The sequence below is a fragment of the Phalacrocorax carbo genome, chromosome 10, assembly GCF_963921805.1.
Source record: "Phalacrocorax carbo chromosome 10, bPhaCar2.1, whole genome shotgun sequence".
NCBI lineage: Eukaryota > Metazoa > Chordata > Aves > Suliformes > Phalacrocoracidae > Phalacrocorax > Phalacrocorax carbo.
In genome coordinates this window covers 13,239,677-13,261,832 of record NC_087522.1, presented here as the reverse complement: position 1 = coordinate 13,261,832, position 22,156 = coordinate 13,239,677, and the positions used below count along the sequence as shown (strand labels likewise).

Below are 22,156 nucleotides of genomic sequence, written 5' to 3'. Positions count from 1 at the left end.
TTCTAGTTAAAATATATGTATTTCTTCACAATGTTTAGGGAATGTCTATCATGAGGCATCAGAATCCTTCAGCTGTCACGACCCCTGCTCTGAAATAAATTGAGATTTCACAAGAAACTACCCTGTACCATCTCAGTGACTTTTTATTTTCACAGTACTCTGGCAAAAAGCTCTGTCAGAAATCTGACTAAGTGTTAGATTTTTCAGTTCTTGTCCAGTGAAGTTTCAGCTATACCATTAGATACGATTGCTGTCCTTTCTCAGCTACATGATGGTGGATGTTAGTAGCCAGAAGGAGCCCTCTGTGAAGACCTTGGTTCATTTATTCCAGGCAGGAATCATGCACCTTCTGCCCACTCATTCCTACTTAGATACAAATGTGTACATCCTCACACACTGTAGATCTGGCATATGCTAGTTAATCACAGCAAAATCAATTTCTACGTTAAATCCAGCATTAATAGAAAGTTAAAGGTTATTGGTTACATTTAGAATAAACTTCCACATAAGTAACAGTTCTTGCAGTGGCATTTAACTAGCAATTGTGCCATGTACTGTTACTCTTCCTTCTCGTAAAAGTTTATTGGCTACAAAAATGTAGGGCACTTATATCTCACAAATTCACCCAGAATACAGACCACCATGGTAATTTTATCTGTATCTATCTGGGAGCACCGGTAAAGGCTGTTTTTAGCCTGGAACTCATCTTTACACATGGAATACACTCATCCTCAAATGCTATACAGTCTTCCCTTCCTTACTTAACATATATGATATGCACAGCTAATTATACCGCCTGATTTTGCCACTGCTAATTATATTCTAGTATATGATTTTAATATTGAATTGATTGGGTTTATTTCCACATTAAAAAAAAAAAAAAAAAAGAAAAAAAGAGTAACAGACTGAAGTTTGCAACTCAGTGAGGTTAATGGGCCAGGTGAGACACCCTGGTCACACCTCACTGGGATAAGAGTAATGGGGGAGTTGCAGCTGGTGCTGCTGGACCTCTGAGGATTTTTTAGCACTAGCACAGTGTTCCTGCAGCGCTTTGGTGATATTTGGGCAACATTTAACTCTGGCAAATTTACCAAGTTTCACTGAAACAAGCACATTAAGCTTGTCTTCTTAAAAATCTCTTTCCTGAGAACAGCAGCCCCTTTGCCTGTCAAGATTAGCAGCAAGAATATGAATGTTGATGTCAGAAGTTTGAGTAGCTGCTTTAGGATCTGTCAAAATATCTTGCTGGATGCCTGCCCAAAAGTGATTTTCAGTCTTCAAACTATTATCATCCAACCAGCTTTTTTCAGAATCTGATATGGGACAAATCCCTCAGTCAACCCCATATACATGTGAAGTTACCGCTTCAAAGTTTTGATACTGAGTCACTTGTAAAGGAGAAGGAACTTGTTTTCCTGGGGATAAGATGTATGCTCTTCAGCTATGGTTGAATGAATTTTCTATAACCTCAAGCCTCGAGCCAAGCATATCAATTTTGAGACCCAGGAGAAACTGTATTTAAGTAAAAGCAGATTATTATACTAAAACCAAGGAAGAATTATTTTTATTACTAAATGTTTTTTTAGGAGAATAATGGGTAAAAAATTCTCCACATAAATCTCAATTACTCTTTCTCACATAAATAATAAAGTAGCTACTCGTGATTTCTATGTACATTAGTTACATTACAAGGATTAGCAGGCTGTTGCATTGTCAGTTTTTCACATGAGTAAATAATTTAATTAGATTCTAGGACTTGATGTTTTCCATATAGGATTGAGGATATTTAGTAAGACTTCAGTATAACAAATCTGTGATACTCATTGCAATACCGTAATTGGAATTAAAAGCATGTGCCTGCCTGGAAACTCAGCACAGGAGATGTTAGATCTCAGATGAGTAACTCTGACAGTTTTGAAATTGAGCAAAACAGCACAAGGAGAAAGGAACAAGGAGAAAGAAACTCACTAAGAGATATGGGGTGAGAAATGCAACTTAGAAAGAATGTCAAGATGACACTAGAGGGGTGTTTGAATAAACCAGGGGGTGGGCAAGGGCCTTCTCATGTCTCTAAGTCAGAGGAACTGTCCTATTATTTCTGAAGTGCACGGTGATGCTCTGCTGATATAAATGTGGGGTGCTGTGAGATAGCTGAGAGCTACATCCAGCTTGCCAGGATAATTGATTAGTCAGTTTATTTGTCTTCATCCACAGAGGCAGGGATCAGCTTGTGGTCAGGAGAATAATTCTGGTGGTGACAGCCTGTTCTTGGCCGCCTTTCACTTCTCCCCTCTGACATAATTAAACCTGGCCCCCTTCCCACAGTCCTACGATAGAGAAGCAGACACAAAAGCTGCAGCTAGGGGCAGGCTGTCTCTACCCAAGCAACTCATCTGGCTTGCTACCAAACACGCTCTCAAGCAAAGAGGCAGGTAGGAGCAGATGCATAAATTTTTTTCTGGGCAGGAGCCTTCCTTCAGTCACTTTTTTTTCCTTCCAGAAGCCCCTCAGACACGACAATGAGCAGGAAGAGAGTTACCAGATGGAGAACTGTGCACAGACAACGTAAGCATCAGCCTACAGAGAGCCTTGTAGCCCAGTGCAGCAGGTGGAGTGTGCACTGCTGCTGTAAAACATGCACAGTTAGATAGAGCAAAATCTGCACTAAATCTTCCATTCACTTATAGGCGAGTCACTTGATGGTTAAAACAGGCTCAAGTTATTTCTTGGAAATAAAGTTGGTTCATATATCCAGCATTTCTTTGCTGCTGTTAGCTCATTTTTCAGTAACATCAAATCTATCTCCCCTTGTCCTTTGAAAGGTCTCTTTAGATAAGTTTCAAGGTACAAAATATATTAAATTACTATACCATAAGCATTGCTGGCTGCCTCTCTAACCATTTGCTCCCATTGGTGGCTCATACTAACATTCCCCAATAGTATAATATTTTTTCCAGAATGTTACATGTGATATGCAGACTGTTGAAGAATTTTAATATAGGGCAAGAAATTTTCATAATGGTTACTGAGCAAAAGACTTCTCCAAAGATTCAGATTGACACATTAGGATAAGATTAAATTTACCCAGAGAATTTAATTTGCATCAAATGAACATAAAGAAATACATAGCATAATCTAGGACTATTCTATGTGTTTCTGCATGACTAGAATATTTACTGAGATGTCCTTCAGTAATTCTTATTTTTGTCATTATTATTGAACATCATTAAGAGTCTTGCAGTCTTACAAACTGGAGTTTTAAGTTGATTTTATGGGATCCTAAAACTATAAGTTCATAGATTTCAGCGTCACTTTAGTTATTGCAGGATCATGCTTTATGAATTTAAAATAAAACTGGTGGATGATACAGATGTATTTTTTCCTACCACCTCCTATTGCAGTTTCTAAGGTCCCCTCTTTTTAAAGCATGGGACCACAGATAACCTCCAAAACTCAGAGCCAAAACAATCACAGACTGACACAGGAGTTTTAAAGGAAAAAAAAAGCTCATTATAAACTTTTTATTTTATTTCTTGCATATATGATTAAGCCTAATATTAAGACACTTTTCCTTCTAGTCTATATAGAGGTTTATGGTGATCACTTGCCTACCAGGACAACACAAATCAAGATTCTGAATTTTTAGGCAAACATATCCTGCAATTCAACAGACATTTCACAGTTTAAAAAAAAAAAAACAACAAACAAACAAACCAAACAAACAAAAAAACCCCGAACCTTTACTCTAAAATCTTTCAAAGAATACAAAACCAAGCAAATAAAAGGACTGGAGTTGTCAAGATACAGGAATCCATCCAAATTTAGGTAGTTAAGGCCCAAGTTTCTGGACATTTTTCAGTCATCCATTTTATTTTACTAAATTTTAAGAAGAAATGCAAGGCATGTTTCACAGAAATCTTCTGAAATCCATGTGGCTTATCTTCACTGACGTGTTGCTTTCCCTGTTAAAACTCCTTAGACCTACTCAGAATAAGGTAAAATTATCTTTTCTGAACTGTTGTGACAAACCTGCTAGAGCAGAATATCATCATTGACATCCATGACGTTAATCTGTCTACTTGTCATTAATAGGGTTCTACAAAGTCTCTCCTGTCTCCTCCCACATCTTTTACCCAGAGGTAATGCTCACCTTTTCCCATTCACGATCGTTGTTCAGTACTATCACCACCAGCCTGGGGTGTGCCTGATAACCATCTGCTGTGAAGGACAAATCTTTACCTTCCCAAGTCACATTCATCATAAACCTAGGAGGCAAGGAAAAAAGTTCGTTGAAAAATTAATGAGCTGTCCAGCAGTTAATGAGCAAGCTAGTTCAGTTATCAGAACCACTGATGAAATACATGCACCAAATCCTGTTAATGCTGTGAAAAACCTGTTTGCAGCATGGGGAGTGAGCACCTCAAGGCAGTCCATAGCAGAAGACAAACAAAATATTATTTACTTATGATTTTTAATGAAGACATCATTTTTAAAGCAGCTCCCACATTATGTATGACCAGAAAAAATCTTTCTGGCACTTTGCACAACCTCACCAGTTTTTCAGGACCATTTTAAATATGTCTACATCAGCTCTGTATGTACCATTATACTATCATCTCGCCAGAGTAATACGTGGAGGTAAGCGCTTCTACTCTGGTTTCCCCTGTTTAGACCTCCAAGAGTCCTATCAGCTCTTCCAGACAGTGTAGCTATACACAGTGTCTCTGTTACACTTGGATAAATTCCACTAATGTCTTCAGCCAAAACCAGACATGAAAACTTTGAATGGGTTCATAATATTTCTGTTCAGTAATTTCGAAAAGAAAAAAGATACATGGTTTAAACTTTTTTTTGTTTAAGGTAATTCTCAATGGTTTTCAAATTATATATAAACTAATTGGCACCTTGAATAGAAAAAAAAAATTAGAGGGATTCAGAATAATTATTTTTAAAATGTATTTGAAAAGGTCGGTTCAATCCCAACATCATCTCTACCAAGTCATTGCTCTGCCCTGGACTGTGCCACAAAGGGACACTTATGAACTCTGGTAAAGAACACTGCAGGTGGCTCCACACACACCAGCCATGGGCCAGAAGCACCCAGCAGCCAGACACCACAGTGGACCTGATCTGCTGTGGGGTAGGGATCTCATAGTCTACTTATCACCTTAGAGACATCCTTCAACTCTACAAAGTCCTATAGCATTTCTAGCCATAGATCTGCCCTGAAGGTCTTAAATTCCTTATTGAGTTTATACCAATTCTAATACAGTCTACCTACTTTTTCCATTTCCTGATTAGAATGCATAGTTTTTAATTTCTAACCATTGCTTTCCATTCATCACGGAACCGTGTACCTTCTTTTCCAAAGCATTGTCCTGTCATTGATTCAGAAATGGTGGTATTCTGGCCATCTAACAAACTTGACTTTTCTCAAAAATAATTTTCTCTTAAACTTTTCTACAGATTTATAACATAAATCCATATTTATATTTGCTCCAGTTCCACAAAGCTTAAGTGTTTCTCAGTAAGAACAGATTGTTTCTACCACTCCAGGGTCAGAAAGAGTGATGAGAAATCGCAGTTTTTATTTAAAGTGCAAATACAGGGAACTTACTGCCAAGAGTCTGAACTACTGCATGCAGGTCAAGCTCCCCAGACTGTGATATTGAAAAAATGTATCATTTCATACACTATTTGAAATTCCATCAGCCAAGAAAACCACTCATGAAAGGGAAGAGAGTGAAAGGCTGGTATTGGCATTGGTGCTCTTCGGTTGTGTTGGAAAAACATCAAAACTTCAGACTGTCAATGTGATCCTGACAGGGCTATCCCATGGGTGAGAGGTAAAACTGCAATTCAAAATCTTGGAGAACCCATGGCACTTCCAGAAGACAATGTGCCCTCCACCCCATATCCACGGTCTGAAGTTAATTACATTGATTTGCACTGAATTCTCAGTGTATTTTATTGAAAGAAATTCAGTCCAGGCTTTCACCTAGATGCTCTCCTTCTGGAATTGAACTCAATCCCAATACCACTCCATCCTGCAAACAGATGTGTTTTTAAAGGGCATTAAAGTTACTTTAACTGTTCTTCCCGTATTGCTCTGTAATGTTTCACCCACAAGAAACTGGTACTGGTTTACATGTTTGTTTGTAGCAGTAATAGTAGCATAGCCTCCTGGTGAATCTGACATAGACAAAATTCTTCAGCTCCACATTCAAAGGGGAAGGCTTTGTACTGACATAGCTGCCTGAAAATCCCAATAGCAGAAGCACACTAAATAAAAGTATATAGACTCAGAAGAAATAATGGCCTTGTATCGTAACAGCTAATAATTAAATGTACACTGCCCTGAACAGCCATATTAACATCATTCAGTACCAGTTTGACAGCAATTTGTAAATTCACCCATCGTAAGAACTCATATTTTGTGACAGACTTTCGGCATGAAAATTTTCCCCTTGGCAGAATTTGCTTTTTAGTTGAACTAATTTCCTGTGTATTACATTTTTTTATCCAGCACTGAAAGAGCTTCCTTGGCAATAGGAAGCTTGTTTGCCGCCTTGAGAGGAAGAGGCAAGCCACCAAACAGAATTTGCTTGTGCATACATGTAAGAAACCAACAAAATGTTCACTCACTGCTGAAAAATAAATGCATTGTGACCCAAGGAATGGAATGCCCAGGAAGTCACTGCAAGGCGAAAACAAGGACATACTGCAAAAACATGCACTACTTGTATTCGTACTTCTGCACCCTCCCTCAGAGATCCCCTCCCAATTCATACACATGAACTAATGCCCCCCCAATGAACACATCGTCTTACAGGGCCGGGCAGAAACCACCTCACTTCAATAAAACTGAAAGCCGAGCATTTCTTCTCCTCCTAAGGGCTGGGCCACAAACATGCATGCTGTACTATATCAGGATTTTGTGTCCAGTTGGGTTTTTAATTATGTAGCCATTGGTGCTTGGATTTCAGTGAAACCCTTATTTTACGTAGTTTGGTAGGATCACTACCCTGATTTATTTTGGGATTAATATGCAAATGCCCTAGCCTAGAAGCTAGTCAAGGGCCATCACAAGATGCAGTGCTGTAGCTGCAGTGATGCTCAAATGCTCCAAAAAAGAAGATGAACCACAAATCTGAACTGAAAAACTGAATTCAGCATGTGAATTTACCAGGCATTTAGTAGCAAAACACATTCTGCAAATTAAAAAAACCGAGTCCCTAATCTGTAAAAGTCTCTTAAAATTGTACTGTCTGAGTCATATACAAAGGTATCAGTGAGTGACATGGTCTGATTGCGGCAACAAAAAAGAACTTCAAAGAAATTCCTGTTTTCCCAAGCACATTTTTCTGTACAAAATTCATCAGCTGCCTGTGTTCTTCAGAAACCAATGCCTACACTTTACATTCTCTTTTGAATTGTCATTCTTCCTTGACGAAGGACAGAAGTCCTGCTCTGCTTTTACTGGCCAAGATCCTAAACGATTTGCCTTTAGGAAAAACAACCATGTGCCGTTTTTGTTCCCAGTTCGGAAGAGTGAGGCAAATAAAGTATTTATATCATATATTATTCTTATGGAATTTTAAGTTTTCCCAAGCTTAATTCTGTGCAAGGTGCCTTTGGCTTCTGAATTGGTCAAAATATATTTCTAAAGCAGTTTCGGAATTGCATATTCCTGTTCTTAACTAAATAAAGTGCTTGATTATTTGAGCTCGTTACTTGAAGGGGGCAATTCAGCATACACCTTGGATTAGTAGTTAATCTGTTTCATACTTCGTTAATGCTATAACCTTTGCAAAGACACAATAGCAGGAGGCTTGTTGTGGTATTATTACACTGAAGTCTTAATTAGCTTTTTGCAAGCTGAAGTTTGTAAAGAAGATTCCCCAGGTGATACATGTATGAAAAATGGGATATTTGGCAGGCAGAAGTTAAGCTATTCTCACACTGAATCCAAAATAGGTTTTTATCATGCGAAGAACCAAGCCTCAAAACACTTTTAAACATTTATACATTTCTTTTTTGCTGGTCACCTTCCCCAACAAAACTGAAGAGAACTGTTGAAACACCACAGCAAAGCACTGTTCCCATTGTTTTCATAGCAAGCCTTTGAAGCACCAAGGTTACAAACTACTCTCAAAGTTTGCAACTTAATTTTTATAGACTCAGAAAGATCAAGTAATTCAGATAAAGGTCCAGATTAATGCCAAAACTGTGCAATATTTATCCATGTAAAAATTCTGACTTTATCCAAAAAGACAGAACACATTTGAATAGGTGGGTTTTCCTACCCTGTAAATATTGTATCACAACTTCATTGACTCTAATTTCCATTAACAATGGGGGAAGACTTTGCCAAAAGGATCAGACCTTAATTTTTAGAAGATGTCAGTATTTAGAAGACCATTTGCTAGGGTACAATATTGCAGAAACAGAAGCATTTTCTGGCCAGTGTCCTTACAGAAGACATGGACCTTCTTTGCCCATCAGGTGTTTGGTAAGGATTTTCTATATCATGTGAAAACAGTCGAAATCCCAGCAAAGCCGCAACCACTCCTGGGGCAGAATCTTTGAGACTTTCTGCTTCTGTGTTATACAACAGCAACCATGTTTGCAAGCTATGGGATTCTTTTGATGTTTACCATATACACACACACACACGTGCAAGATATACAAGTGTTCCCCTAACAGATGCAAGGATATGAGAGCAAAGGCAAGAAGGTTTAGTGGATTCTGCAGTGGGCATTTTTTAAGGAGAAAAAAACCCAACTATGTAAATTATAAAGATCACTGCCTCAAACAAAGATCAGCCCTAGCCCTGGCTTCATATACTTCTTTGCGGAGGTGTGAGAAAATAAATGGTGACAAAATGAAAGCACAACACTGCACAGGAGAGCAATTCTGCGAAACCAAAGCAGGTGAAGTATTGTCTCTGGAACCTCAGCAGTGATGGTGCTCAGGGAAGTCCCCACCCGGCAGTGCCCTCCACACGCTGTATCTCCGGGACGCCAGTCAAGGGAACGTCCTCCCAGATATTCATGTCCTGAGGATGGGCACTCTCATGCCCACCCCCCTGTGTTCCAGAAGATTCTGCAGCACTTTACAATTTATTTCTCCATTAGAGCAAGATGAGCTTACCCTTGATCACCCATTAAGAGTACTGAGCCGAGAGACTTAACCCCTTGTTTCTCCTTTTCAGGGTAACTTCTGGCATGGGAACAGGATAGGAATCAGTCCCTGAATCAGCTGTCTTCTCCAGGGGAAAGCCAAGCTGAGGGAAAACCCTGGCCAGAAGGCAAGAGAAATGTAGATGTTTGAGATTCATGGGGCTAGAAGTAAGTAAAATAAATGGAATACAATCTGGAACCATCCCTCAAAAACATTGTACAGCCAGGAGGGTCACTGCTGTAGACAGGATAAAACTAGTCTATGCATTGAAGCATTGGCACTCTGCACTTGCTGGGGCCAGACAGATCTACTTATGCTTAAAATAAAACTGAAGTACTCTTCTAGAAAGGTGCAAGGACTACAGCACTAAAAAGATGTCATACGTAAGAAAATACTTTTGCAAATATGTAAAAATTCAGGGCATCTAGAAAAGACCAGGATTTCAAAAGCTAACAGTTGTGTGCATATACATACACTGAGCCAGGAAGTGCTTGGAGTAATGTAATAAATTAAAACATTTTCATTAACTGATCCCTTAAAAATAAATGCATACAATGTAGTTGTGATAATTATTATACATATGGCAAAAAAATGCTCTCACCAAAAATAATACAGTAAAAAAATTTCCTCTTCTCCCCTTCAAATTATTTGTTTTGATGTTTTCTCCATTTTTCTCTATTTCATGCTCATTTTCTTTCCATCTATCCACTGAAATATGAACCTGAAACTGTCTGTGCTAGGATCAAATTGTGTAAGTGAGCACAATTAGTAGCAACAGCTGCTTTCCTATAGAAAGGATCGTTTGGTTTCTTCCCTGTCCCCTTCTCCACTAACCTCTTTTCATAATATTACAGGATCTAGTAATAAATTCCCAGGGTTACCTTTAAAACCTTCACTCCGGTGGATGTGAGAAACTGCTCCAAGCTCCAGCCTGGCAAACGGCGCAGCGGGGGAGCCAGGGAGGAGGGGCTGCACACCATACAGGAATTATTGCTTTAGAAACCACATGGGTTGTGCTAACACCCTTAGCAAACATCCCGTAGTTTTAAAAGCAAGTTTAGAGACAGGAAGCTCAGACTGTCTTATGCCCTTTCTTCTGGTTGCTCTGATATTTACTCCTTCCTTTTTTTTTTTTTGTTTTATAATGATAACTTTATACAGATCCAGACTTTAAAAAGTAGAAATTCAGGACTCATTTGGCTTAGGAACAGAGCCAGCTCTGCAATAACAGGCTGGTTTATTAATAGTGTCAAATCTACCTGGCATCCAGCTCCCAAACAGATCACTGGCTGGGAAAAATATAATGGATAAGGCAGAGGCATTAATAAAAACACATGACTCCTAATCTACCTCCAAAGAAGAGAACTTAGTTACTAGACCTGTAAATAAAGCACTCAGCCTGATAGCTGCAGGTATTGGAAAGCCTGCGGGACTCCTCGCTGCCACGTTTCCTGCACTCATGCTGCAGCCCAGATCAGATAATCAAACTTGATAAATTCCTCAGGTGCCATCACTGGGGGCTATCATTTTTTATTTTGTGCCTTCTTCACCATGGGGCAGTGTTTCAAACCCAGGACAACCTCAGGCAATGAAGAGAAAGAGCAGAGACTTATGGAAATAGAGGTTTCATAAAAGAAACTCTCCCCCTCCTCTCCCAAAGAAGGAATTTCCAAACTGAGATTTAAAGCAGATGAAACACCTCACAATCAACGTGTCATCTGGTGATATTTCTCTTTTCTCCAAACAGTATGAACCGACCATTTTAATAATCGAGACAGCCAGCCTGTCTGGGCTTGGCATTCTCCCAGCATCATACCTAAAAAAAGCAGGAGTGAATCCAAATGTTTTCTTCTGTATCTTGTTGAGGCTCTGAACTGCTGAACTTTCCTTACTATGATTCTACTGTGAAATTTGAAAGATACTTATCAATAGAAACCCCAAGACTAATTATTTATCATTGAGAAGCAGATTTCCTGAAAACACCTATAAAATTAAATCAAGGAACACTGAATGTGGAATATATGTGTGGTCTGAAGTACATAGAGAAATAGGTCTGAAATAGGTCACTATTAAACAAGGTAGCAATATCTTTTTCAAACAGTGAAGCTTTTTTTAAATATTATTTTATATCTTAAGCTACGTATGATTTTATTTTCTAAATTCAAATCCTTTGCAGTGATGCAAAGAGCCTCCTCTTCCTCCTCCACTTCCTCTAGCCCTCGCTCTCCTGAATATAACTCTGCGACGACACCCTGCTTTGGAGATGTATCTCCCTAGGCCTTGAGCCAGCACGGATGAATAAAACTTTGGGAACAATATGCTCAGTGACTGTGAAAAAGGAATGGCATGCCAACTACTTGTACCTCCTGCCAGCTGCTCCTTAAAGCATTAGCTGCCACTGGGTCTGGAAAAGTCATTTTGCCCCAGTTCTGCCAGACAAGTGACAAAACTCTTGGGGACCCCTTCTGAAAGGGGGGCAAGGGGAGGGAGCAAAATTAGAAAGGCCGCAGATGCCTGGGAGGGTGCCGCAGGCTAGTGTCACTCATAAAACACTAGAAGATTTAGTGAGTTAATGTTATTAGAAGCAACATTTCATAACAAAAACCCCTAATGTAGCTCCACCACCTCAGAAACATCCCAAACTTTTCCCCATGAACCTGCCTGGCTTCCTGCAAGGGGATGGTGTCTGCAGCAGCTCCGTCTCCAAGAACCTTCACTTATATTTTGAATTTCAAGGCCTGCTTTCAGCCCTGAAGGTTGGCTCTGCTCAACTCCAACAGAAGTCATGCTTGTTCTCTGGTTTTAAAGTTTTTTTAATTATCAGAAAAAGGGGAAGATGTCCTAAAAGCCTCTAATCTGGTAACTGTTTGGTACCTTCTGCTTCCTAATCCAACCTAACCTGGGAGAAAACTGATACAGATTTTCTGATTTCTTGAATCACTTCATCAGTAAACCAGCACCATGTCAGCATCTCTTGGGTGGACTGTTTTCCTCCACAACACCTTTGCTGCCGGTGAGGTTTAGTTTTACTCTCAGAGAAACGTGACAACAATTTCATCAATTCAGTTCCTGTTTAATGCAACTATATAGAAAATGCCCTCATATTACAGAAGAGGGGAGTTACAGCACATTAATTAAAAGAACAACAAATATTTAGCCGTTACTATTTAAAATCTGCTCATCAGCAGTAAATTAGACTTTGTGTATCCTGTGTACCAATCCAATTTGGTACTCTATTGAGTCTCCTGATCAGAAAGCATTCTCACACAAATTAATGAGGTTACGTGGGATCCTGCCACTAAGTTCTTTCTTGCCTTGAGTATCTTTTATCATTCATTTTTTCATGTTGACAGTAGTAACTTCTTATAATCCTGGACATCTGAAATCAGCTGTTAACATTAAATCTAGGACTGGCAGCTTGGTCCTCATTTGGAGACACTTTCCTAAATATATTATCCTCCCTGGAAATCTGCTGTTCCCTGCACCTCTGTGGCCTCAGCGCTCCACACAAAGGCTTGCAGCTTTGTTCATGCCTTCAGCCATTTGGGTGCATCATCCTTGTTTGGATTTGTTTCCATTGAGCAGCATTCCCAGTAGCAAAGGAGAAGAATAAACAAATCTAGCAGCATGCAAAAACTGAAACTTCTTCAAGCTTTAAAGTTACCAAAGTACTAAATTTAAAATATATTCAAATTAGCTGGTTCCCTCCACAACACGAGCAATGTAGGTGACTACTGAAACTTGGGTTACTGTTCAGATCATCACCCTGCATGCAGTGCACTCCTGTGAGGATGTGGTACCATCACAAAATGGAAAAGCACACAAAATATCCTGGAGAGTCTTAGATGAATGCAAATAATATTTGGTTTTCTGCACAGCAAGTATTCTAGTAGTGAAAAAGCATTTTCCTTCATATATAATCAGTTAAATAATAATACATCTTCATTCATACAATAAAACAGATTATATTTCTTTTTCCCAAGTCTTTTGACAGAATTTAAATTAACAAGTCCTCTCTAAATTGGCTGTTGATCTGTATGCAGGGAAAGATTAAACAGATTTGCTGGATTATTCATCAAACCATTGTGTCCACTTAATACCTGATTTTGGTCAAAAAAAGAGAAGAAAATCTATTTGTCATTACTAAAAGCTGGAATCAAAATATTGAACTTGATGAATGAATATCAGGACTAGAGGGACAGCATACCCTTGCCCTCTGAAGAAGACGTCTCACAGCCATGCTGTAAGCTATCAGCAGCACAACAGCAAGGACGAGAAAATTAACCGTGCAGCAGGCCATGGAAAGACTGCAACATTAGGTAGCACATTTCAAACACTGTTCCCACTGAGTCCCCAGGTTTTTAAAGTAGGGTGATTCAGGGCAGGACCAACTAATGCATTTGTATCTGGCCCTTTGGATCTCACATTGCTCCTGCTCCCTGGCTTGGTGATGATTAATAAAGGAAACTATGCTTGGGAAGAGTATGAAATGACAGCTGCCCAGAGCAGTTTGGACAGCTTTCTAGCCCTACAACTTCAGTAAGATGAGTCTCTAAATCCTGCGTATTATTTGGTTGTATTTGGAAACTGAATGTAACTAAATGTAAACACCACATGGTAAACACCTGACTACCTATGGACAGACACATCTTTCTGCTTTTCAGAATAATGACAAGAGAGCAACAGCTTTGTCATCCCCACCCATCCCTGTACAGATCAGAGTGGTTGGAACTGTTGCTGTGAAATGTATCTCCCAGGGTTATGAGTTTTATACACAACATGAGCAGAAGCGTATCTATTCACAAAGCAGCAGCGTTTTCCATGACGACTTGCAGGGTTATTTTGTTTTGGTGTTTGTTTGCTTACATATTTTCCTTTTTTGAGAGAGAGAGCAAGCATTTGTTCAACTTAGTAAGCTGCTAATTCTATCTGCTGCACTAGTGCCAGTAATTCACACAATAGTATTTTTCTGTCTTGGAAGAATCTGGGTCTTACACAGATGGGAAAAGATGATCTGAATCAATAAATATATATATGTGTGTGTGTGTATGTGTATAGTTTTTAAAGTGTTGAAAATTATCCCTGCATTTTATTTTAATTCCTTTATTCACAGGGAAAAAAACCTAGTTTTCCCATGTGTATCAGAAATAAACATTGATCAAATCATTCCAAAAACTAAGGCAAACATGATTTTTTCTGTGTCTAGAAAGCCATTAAAAGCATCTTAAAATTACAGTGACAGGGAAGGATAAATTGTGTGCTTCAAAACTTACATATCTTCAAACCAATTTAATACTCAAGGGATTTAAGAGAGAGGGAGGAGAAGCTTGCACTTCATGGCTTTCTTTACATGAAATTTCTTCACAAATGGAGATTAAAATCTATCTAGGTGCAGGAAGTTGCACATAAAGCATTATCAACCTCCATTTACAAGCAAATTAGCTATTATGGCATAGCCTTAAAATACAATACTGAACTTAAAGCTGAATTAGACTGTCATTATAAAAGATGGAGTCTAAAAATCCTGGTTTTTTGCTCCATTCTTGAGCTTGGTTTTGCTCAAGCATCACCTTACAGAGCCTATTCCCTGCTTTCCACTGAGTTCTTTGCTCCTGAACGCACAAGCTGTGTCCCTTCATGCAACCCTACTTCTCCAGCACTGATTGCCAGCACAAACAGGGAGGCGCAGTACAGCAGGTCCCAGGTCCATACGCTGTTTAGAATTACTTTAGCCCTTTTCATTGTGAGGATGCTCCAAAATCCTTTGTTCAATTTATCTTCTTAATACAACATCATATACATTTATATTGTAGTTTAAAATAGAAAGCTGCACTATCTGTGACCTGAAACCGTGAAGATTACATTTCAGAATAAAACCCCAGTTTAGGTGCTGATTTGTCTTGTAAGGAAGAAACCTACACTTTAGTGATGAGGATAAGAAAGTACGTTGAATTTGCATAATTCACCTTGGCACGGGGAGACTGGTCAGCTCCCAGAGATTACTTAGCACTGCTAAATGCTTGTATATACTTGCTTTTCTTGCAGATTACATGTGACAAGAATAGTCTTGGGGAGTTATTACATAAGGAGGACTATTTAAAGTTCATTCATTTTAGTATAATTCTGACATTTCTAAATTAAAAACAGCCTGCTGCTTGTTCTTGTGGTGTTAGAGAAGCTCAAAGAATCTCCAATACGGAAAATATATTCTCACTTCACAGTGCGGTGTTTCACATCGGGAAGTGACTTTATTAACCACAGTTCACTACATTACAACTTCTCCTATTAATAATTTCTATGTGCATCATGCACTGCACAATCTCCTGGTGAAGTCTAATCTCTCTGACCTAACACTCACCAGCCCTATTCTTGTAGTTGTACAGAATTAATGAGGGGAAAAAAAAAAAGATTGCTTGAAGAAAGACAATTTATGCTGAATATGGAATACCTAATTCAAGTCTGTACTAGTGTATTACCAAAACAATGAGGTAGGAGTCCTGCCCAAAATGGGTTCAAGTGTTTGTGGCCCATCCAACTGAACCAACACTTCTGACAATAGAATACAGTTTAACTTCATGGAAACTGGTGTTCAAATATTAATGGTGAACTTCTTTGTTTGTATAGATCCCACTATTAAGGCACAGAATTTGGTTAATGGGGTGTGATTAGCTTTCACTTTTATCTGGCATTGTCAGCACCTGCATTAAGAACCACATGAGGATCACATACTGCGTGCGGGTAGGACAGTCATCCCAGCAGTGCCTTCCAGCTGCTCTGCCTTGATATGAGCAACCGAGTGATGGCTTTGCCACGCTGGTTCAGAGAGCCACCCCAGCGCTGCCTCCTGTCACTCCCCAGGGGCAACTGGGGCAGCAGGAAAAGAATCACAGATTTTCTGCAACACTTCTGGTAAATTTGTACAGTTTTAGAGGCAGAGGCTTAGAAACAGGAAAGGGGAGACCAAAAAACAGTGAAGAGTCATACTAAGGCAAGTACTCTCTAAAAAGAGCTATCCAAGTTTCTGAACTTTGGTCACATTGTTTATGAAATACTTATACAAAATGGTAAAATCCATTTACTTGGCAGTATTTGGCTTTTAAGAGAGCTTCTGAAGAATACCATGCACAAAGATGCCATTTTCATGGAAAAAAAACAACTGTTCCATGACATCATATGGCAATCAACCCCTAATCTAAATATGCACATATATCTCAGAAGGCTAAAAATGTTCCACAATCTCCTATTTGAAATCGGCACTGACTTTCCTTCTTGTGCCAATTCCATCCTGCTTTTCTGTAGAAAGCGCTTCATTTGTAATATTTGGTCAGAATGAATTTCATAAACACTGCTTAGTGGCTTCCATATGAGATATTGTAATGAACTGTTAAAAAAAATGCAAGATTCCCTTTACTTCCTCTCATAAACCAGATAAAGAAATATATTACTGTGTAGCATGTATTATGCAACATATTGGATAGAAGTAATCAGGAGTACCCTGTATAAAAGGTAATTAATAATTAAAGGAGGGGGGGAGGGGGAAGAGAGCAAAGAATCCTGATTTAAACTTGGCAGTTCCCATATGACAAACTGTTTTGAGAAAACATCCATATCCACTTGGAGTAGTGCAGATTAATTTTTACAGTTATTCTAGTACAGGTGACAGAAATAAAATCCTCACAGAAGTGACAGATTTCAGTTATTAGGTGATAAAAGCTGCCTAACTAATCTAATACTTCTATAATTTCCAGGGACACCTCTTTAAGGCTGCACTTCTCTTGTCTTCTAAAATTTTACCAGGTTCCTGCTGATGCAAGTGATACAGGCACAGTCTCCAGAGCATTTTGGCAATTTTACCTCATAGTTAAAGTACACAATGGCATGATTTTAGTAGCTCAGCTTCATACCCTCTCAGACCAATTTCCTTCATCTTCTAAATCAGATCCAGAGCAGTATTTAGTCTCCACAGCACCTAACATCATTTCCATTTGCACAGTTATAAGTGCAGCAAGTCACCTTGCATGTTCCCTTGGAACACCTGTAAATCATTGCTTAAAAAGGGCATGATGGGATTAACAAAAAATAATATTCTCCTTCAAGAAATATATAATGGCAATAGAATAGAAAATTACCAAGGTTATGTAGGGAAAAAACCCCAAACCCATAAGCCTTACTTGTGCAAGGTGTGAGATGGCCGGTCATTTTTCTCCAGTTGTCCATAGCAGCTAGTTTTTGCTTCAGGAATGAAGGAGTACTTTTCCAGCATGGCTGATGCAGCAGTAGCAATAATCCCAAGGCCATCCCGTACCCGAGCTTCTAAACTATAGTCCCATTCATCATAAGATGCTGAAATGAGTCCTGAAGGAAACTCCTTGGGAGTGATTTCTGTGTTACCACTAACCAGGCTGGGAACTATCCAAAAGAAATCGTAGCCAGTAAGGCCCAGGGAACGAGCCTCATCCAGTATGTAGACAGCTTCATCCTTGGAACAATAGAGCAGGATGACAGATGAATGAATTTTCTTCAGCTGAATTTGGGTCTTGGCATCTCCAAAGGCCGTATCAAGTATGATGACATTCTGCATGTCCCAGCCCACAAAACTATTTTCCACTGTGGTCTTAATGACATTGATGAAGTCTCGATATCCAGGGAAGGTGGTGGTCACCAGAGAGAACACGTGCCAGTCATAATCCTGCATGATCTTCAGCATGACGATGGCTTCTTGCTGTATGGAAGCCCCAAACTGGAAGAACGTGGACATCACATCCTAGAATACCAAACACAGTGACATATTACTAATTTTGTCCAAGTCTAAAGGAAACAGAATCTCTAATTCTTCTGCCCTCTTTGGGCCACCATGGCTACCAAACTTTCATTGCATTCGAGTAACTTTCTGTGCCTTAACATATTCATATAATTAATACGTAATACTGATTCTAAGTACCACAGCTAATTAAAATATTTGCCAAAAAGTGACAAACATATTTATGTAGGAAATTTCTGAGGGCTTGATCACTTGAAGACCACAACTCAAATCAGTCTTTACTGAGGAAGCTCCCTAGAGACAGCCACCCAGTTTTTTGTTAAAAAAACGCCTCCAGCAGGTAGCTTTAGATTCATCAAACTTATTAGGAATGTGATCCAATAAATTCATACCAACTTTTAGTTACAATGGAAATAAATTGATATGCACATGCTGTGTATATATGAAGAAGCTCTGTCATTCCGGACCTAATGTCTGAGGGACACTTCATTTCCACAGGTTCATTGGACTTGGTAGAAGCAGTCAAACACTGCAAAGTAGATTTATCATCCCCAGGTGCTGAGTTCACTGCTGTTCGTGGGCTCACTACTGATCATGCGCCATTCAGAGCACATGGCCCATTGATGCCTGATGTAGAATTAACAGGATGGGACCCCAGGAACAGCCAGGGAGCTGCTGGTGTCCTCATTAGCAGAGGACTTACTTAAATGAAAGTAAATTCAAACAATGGCCTGATAGTCTGTAAGCTGCATTGAATGACACAGCTGTGCTCTCTGTTTGCTAGGAGACTCGTTTACAATATTTGTCTTAGGCATTTACAGTATTCATAACATTTTATACAGCGTAAGGGCAGGTGTCTTTTATTTTAACAACATCTATCAGAAATAGGCAACACAAAAATATATTTTGTTGACACTAAATTTATGAACATTTTCGCTGGTCTATTTCTACCAAGTTGTTGTAAGATCTAAATTTATTTTTGAATTTTACATCCTAGATACATCACAAATATTTGAGTACCAAAACCGTACACAGGAAGCTATATAATTCTTTATTTTCATTTTACTTCAGTATTTATTCCTGACCAGTAGTGGCAACTTATGTGCATCATTTTTAGATGCAGAAAGCATGAACTGCTGCTGAAAGAAAAGCTTATGAATTAAAAATAAGATATTAACAATTCAATATTTCTTGTGCAGCCTTTACAGGAATGACACACAGAGTGCTTTTAATTTAAAGAGTTTTATGAACATGGTTGCTAACTGCTATCCTATTTTACACTTACAGGGAACAGAAACAGATTAATTGACTTAGGTTTCATAGCAAGGTGGTGTTAAACATAAAATTATTAGTGAGAACAGTAACTCAGCTCTACAAGTTCTGTATTTTATCTACAGAAATCTATTCAGAGCAAACTGGGGGTCTATAATTTTTTTTAAATAGAAGATGAAGAGCGTTATTGCTTTCCAAGCGTTAGGAACCCAACACCAGGACTTTGTACAGCTTGACAGCAATAAGTCTTACAACTTGTGTCAGACCATGAAGTCTGATATTGAAGGTACAAAATACACACTACTGGTGGTAAGGAATCATCTGCCATGGCTTCTTTGGTACCTCAGAGATGGCATTCTGAATGCCAGGGCCAGATTTGCAGTGGTTTTGTGTTGATTACAGATGTTATAGAACATATTTGGGAGAAGAAATTAATTAGGAAGATTTGATTACTGAATGCTTCTAGGACCTATTTCCTGGTGACCTGCACTGTATACTTAAAAATAAACACGGAAGCAAGCAAGCCTTTCATCTGGGGACACTTACAGCTAAAGGAACCCAGCACACAGAAAATCTGCTTATAGTCAGCATTTAATTGTTTGGTTACTTATTTACTATTACAAAGTAAATTAGGTATCTAGAGACAATGCCGTGAATTCAAGTTTGCTGTAGCTTCCTAACTGAACATAAAAAAAAAAAATACTGTAATGCAAAGTCAATCACTTCAGTTTTTTTCTCCAGCTCTTATCCTATCCTGGTTTTTACTTGTGGCTATGTTAAACAACAGTAAAAAATAAGTAAAATAATTTACAGTAAATTAAATAGATTATTTTCCATCATATCCTTTCACTCTACCCCATTCCTGGTTTATGGCTACTAACGTAGTGGAATATTTCTTTCAAACAATGCATACACCTTGGTCCTTTGTGCATCACAAGGAACTTCTATAATAAGGCAACTGAAGATGAAGTCTTTGAGGCAAAAAACAATGCATATAGACATTTCCAAGCATGACCTTTCTAACTAGTAAATACAGTTTTTTAACCTAAAGCAGTCCTTGTCATCTTCCCTGGCAATGCTTGTGCACAATGCCCTGTGTCACCATTACAAGGAGTCTGACAACACAAGAAAAGTACTAAAAATAAATCCTTTCCTAGGTTAGAAAAATAGTTTATGAAAGGAGTTTAACTATAAATATTTTTATAAAGTTCACACCAATATTACATGAATCATTTTCACATAATTGTGAATGAGAACTTAAGTCAAAATCAGGCAATTAACATCAATTTGTTATCAGAATGGTGAAAAAAATTGTAATTATATGGTGAAAATAAGTTTGGGTTCAGGAAAAGTGGAGATACAAATATCACAACTGAGAGTCTCATCTGAAGAAACCCCTTGTATCTTACCAACTTCATGTGATTCTTTTATAGAGCCAAAGATCTGATTGTACATGTTTACAATGAGTTTGAAACAGATGGAAGATTACAAACAAATTGCAGCCATAGGAACTTCAGCAGATATTTAAATGCCTACAGGGAGAATATTCAAGGACATATCCATTAAGTTGGGGGAGAAAGAATTTCTAGTGAAGAAACAGCAAATAAATAAATAAAACTATAAGGGATTCAACTACTGTATCCTTAAACATGTACAGAACTCTCCATTTTGGGGATTTTAAAGCTTCACATTCTTCCCGAAAAGCATTATGCCTCTGCTTTATACAGACTTACTATTTTTTACACACAGAGAATTTAAGTCCTACTTTTCTATATTCAAAAGCAATCTAGTGATGTTTCTAAAAAAACAAAATTATTCAGTTATTTTCATTTAACTGTCATCTTCTCATCTATCAAGACATCCAAGTCATTGCTGAAGTAGGAATACAGATGTAATATTGGAAGTGCTTTACATGCACATCAGAAATATGTTGTTCTTTCCTCAGTGGCCCCATCTATTGAGATTATTGGTGGAGGATGCAAGGAAACTGCACTACTTATCCAATATAAGAAACTTTTATACAGATGAATTCCACAGATACATCTCACAGCGTGAAACTCCCAAGATGTTACACTGATACAAGCAAAAATGTAGTTAGAAGTAGTTGTGGAAATGATTAAGTAATGCTTTATTTGATTTTTCTGTTCTAGCTTCTTAGCTGGAGTCTACCACAGCCATGTAAACTAAAAACCAGCAATGAAGAGAAAAGGAAAACAACAAATTAAAACTTTTTGTTTCTTTCTGTCTTGCACATGAACATACAGTTCATAGCAAAACATCTCCCCATATGTTTCACACCAGAAGGAAGTAATCTTTCAATTGCTTCTTGCTTGACATTATTTTTGAATTTTGTATACAATATAAAATTCTGTCATTACAGGAGAAGGGTGCTTCAGCATTCCCATGCTTGTGCACAAAACAGAGCAGCTCTCTCTGGTGCTATCATTGCATAGATTAATATATTAGGGTAAGTTGCTTTTTAATTAGTGTACCAAGCCTATACATCTGTCACTGTTGTCAGAATTGCACATTTCACTTCCTCAATTCCAACAAATTAGAGGAATATTTCTCCCGAAACCTCATTCTCAGCTATTTTCATGACATCTTAGCTTCCTAGCTCCAGCTTTTCCATGAGATCAGCAGGGCATACTCACAGCTGCTGTAACAGCTGAGGTAAGCCCTGACAGTAGTTTATGCCTACTAGGGAAAAAGTTGCAATAATTGGCTAGTTAAAGAAAGAAACGTATGTTATCTAAAATAGTATACCTTTTTAAAGTAAAAATGAAATGCTAAACCAGAACAAAATAGGGGTCAACATAAGACCAAATCGATTTTCCATTGGGCAGGCTTGTCGAGGAGAGTTGTTGGGCAGGTAAGACAATATTATGACAGGAAGCAAAAAAAAAAGAAACACAGTTTAAGAAGAAATCCAGAGGGTGA

At 38.4% G+C, this 22,156-nt stretch overlaps 1 protein-coding gene across 1 annotated transcript in view; it reads right to left on the bottom strand.

The window, feature by feature from the left end:
• Positions 1 to 22,156, bottom strand: part of GRIN2A (glutamate ionotropic receptor NMDA type subunit 2A) — a 187,261-nt gene that overhangs the window by 70,424 nt on the left and 94,681 nt on the right. The window contains exons 2-3 of the mRNA XM_064462129.1: positions 17,355 to 17,947; positions 4,151 to 4,265 (exon numbers count right to left, since the gene is read on the bottom strand). Coding sequence (XP_064318199.1) covers positions 4,151 to 4,265; positions 17,355 to 17,947 — 708 coding nt within the window. The remainder of the gene's footprint in view (positions 1 to 4,150; positions 4,266 to 17,354; positions 17,948 to 22,156) is intronic.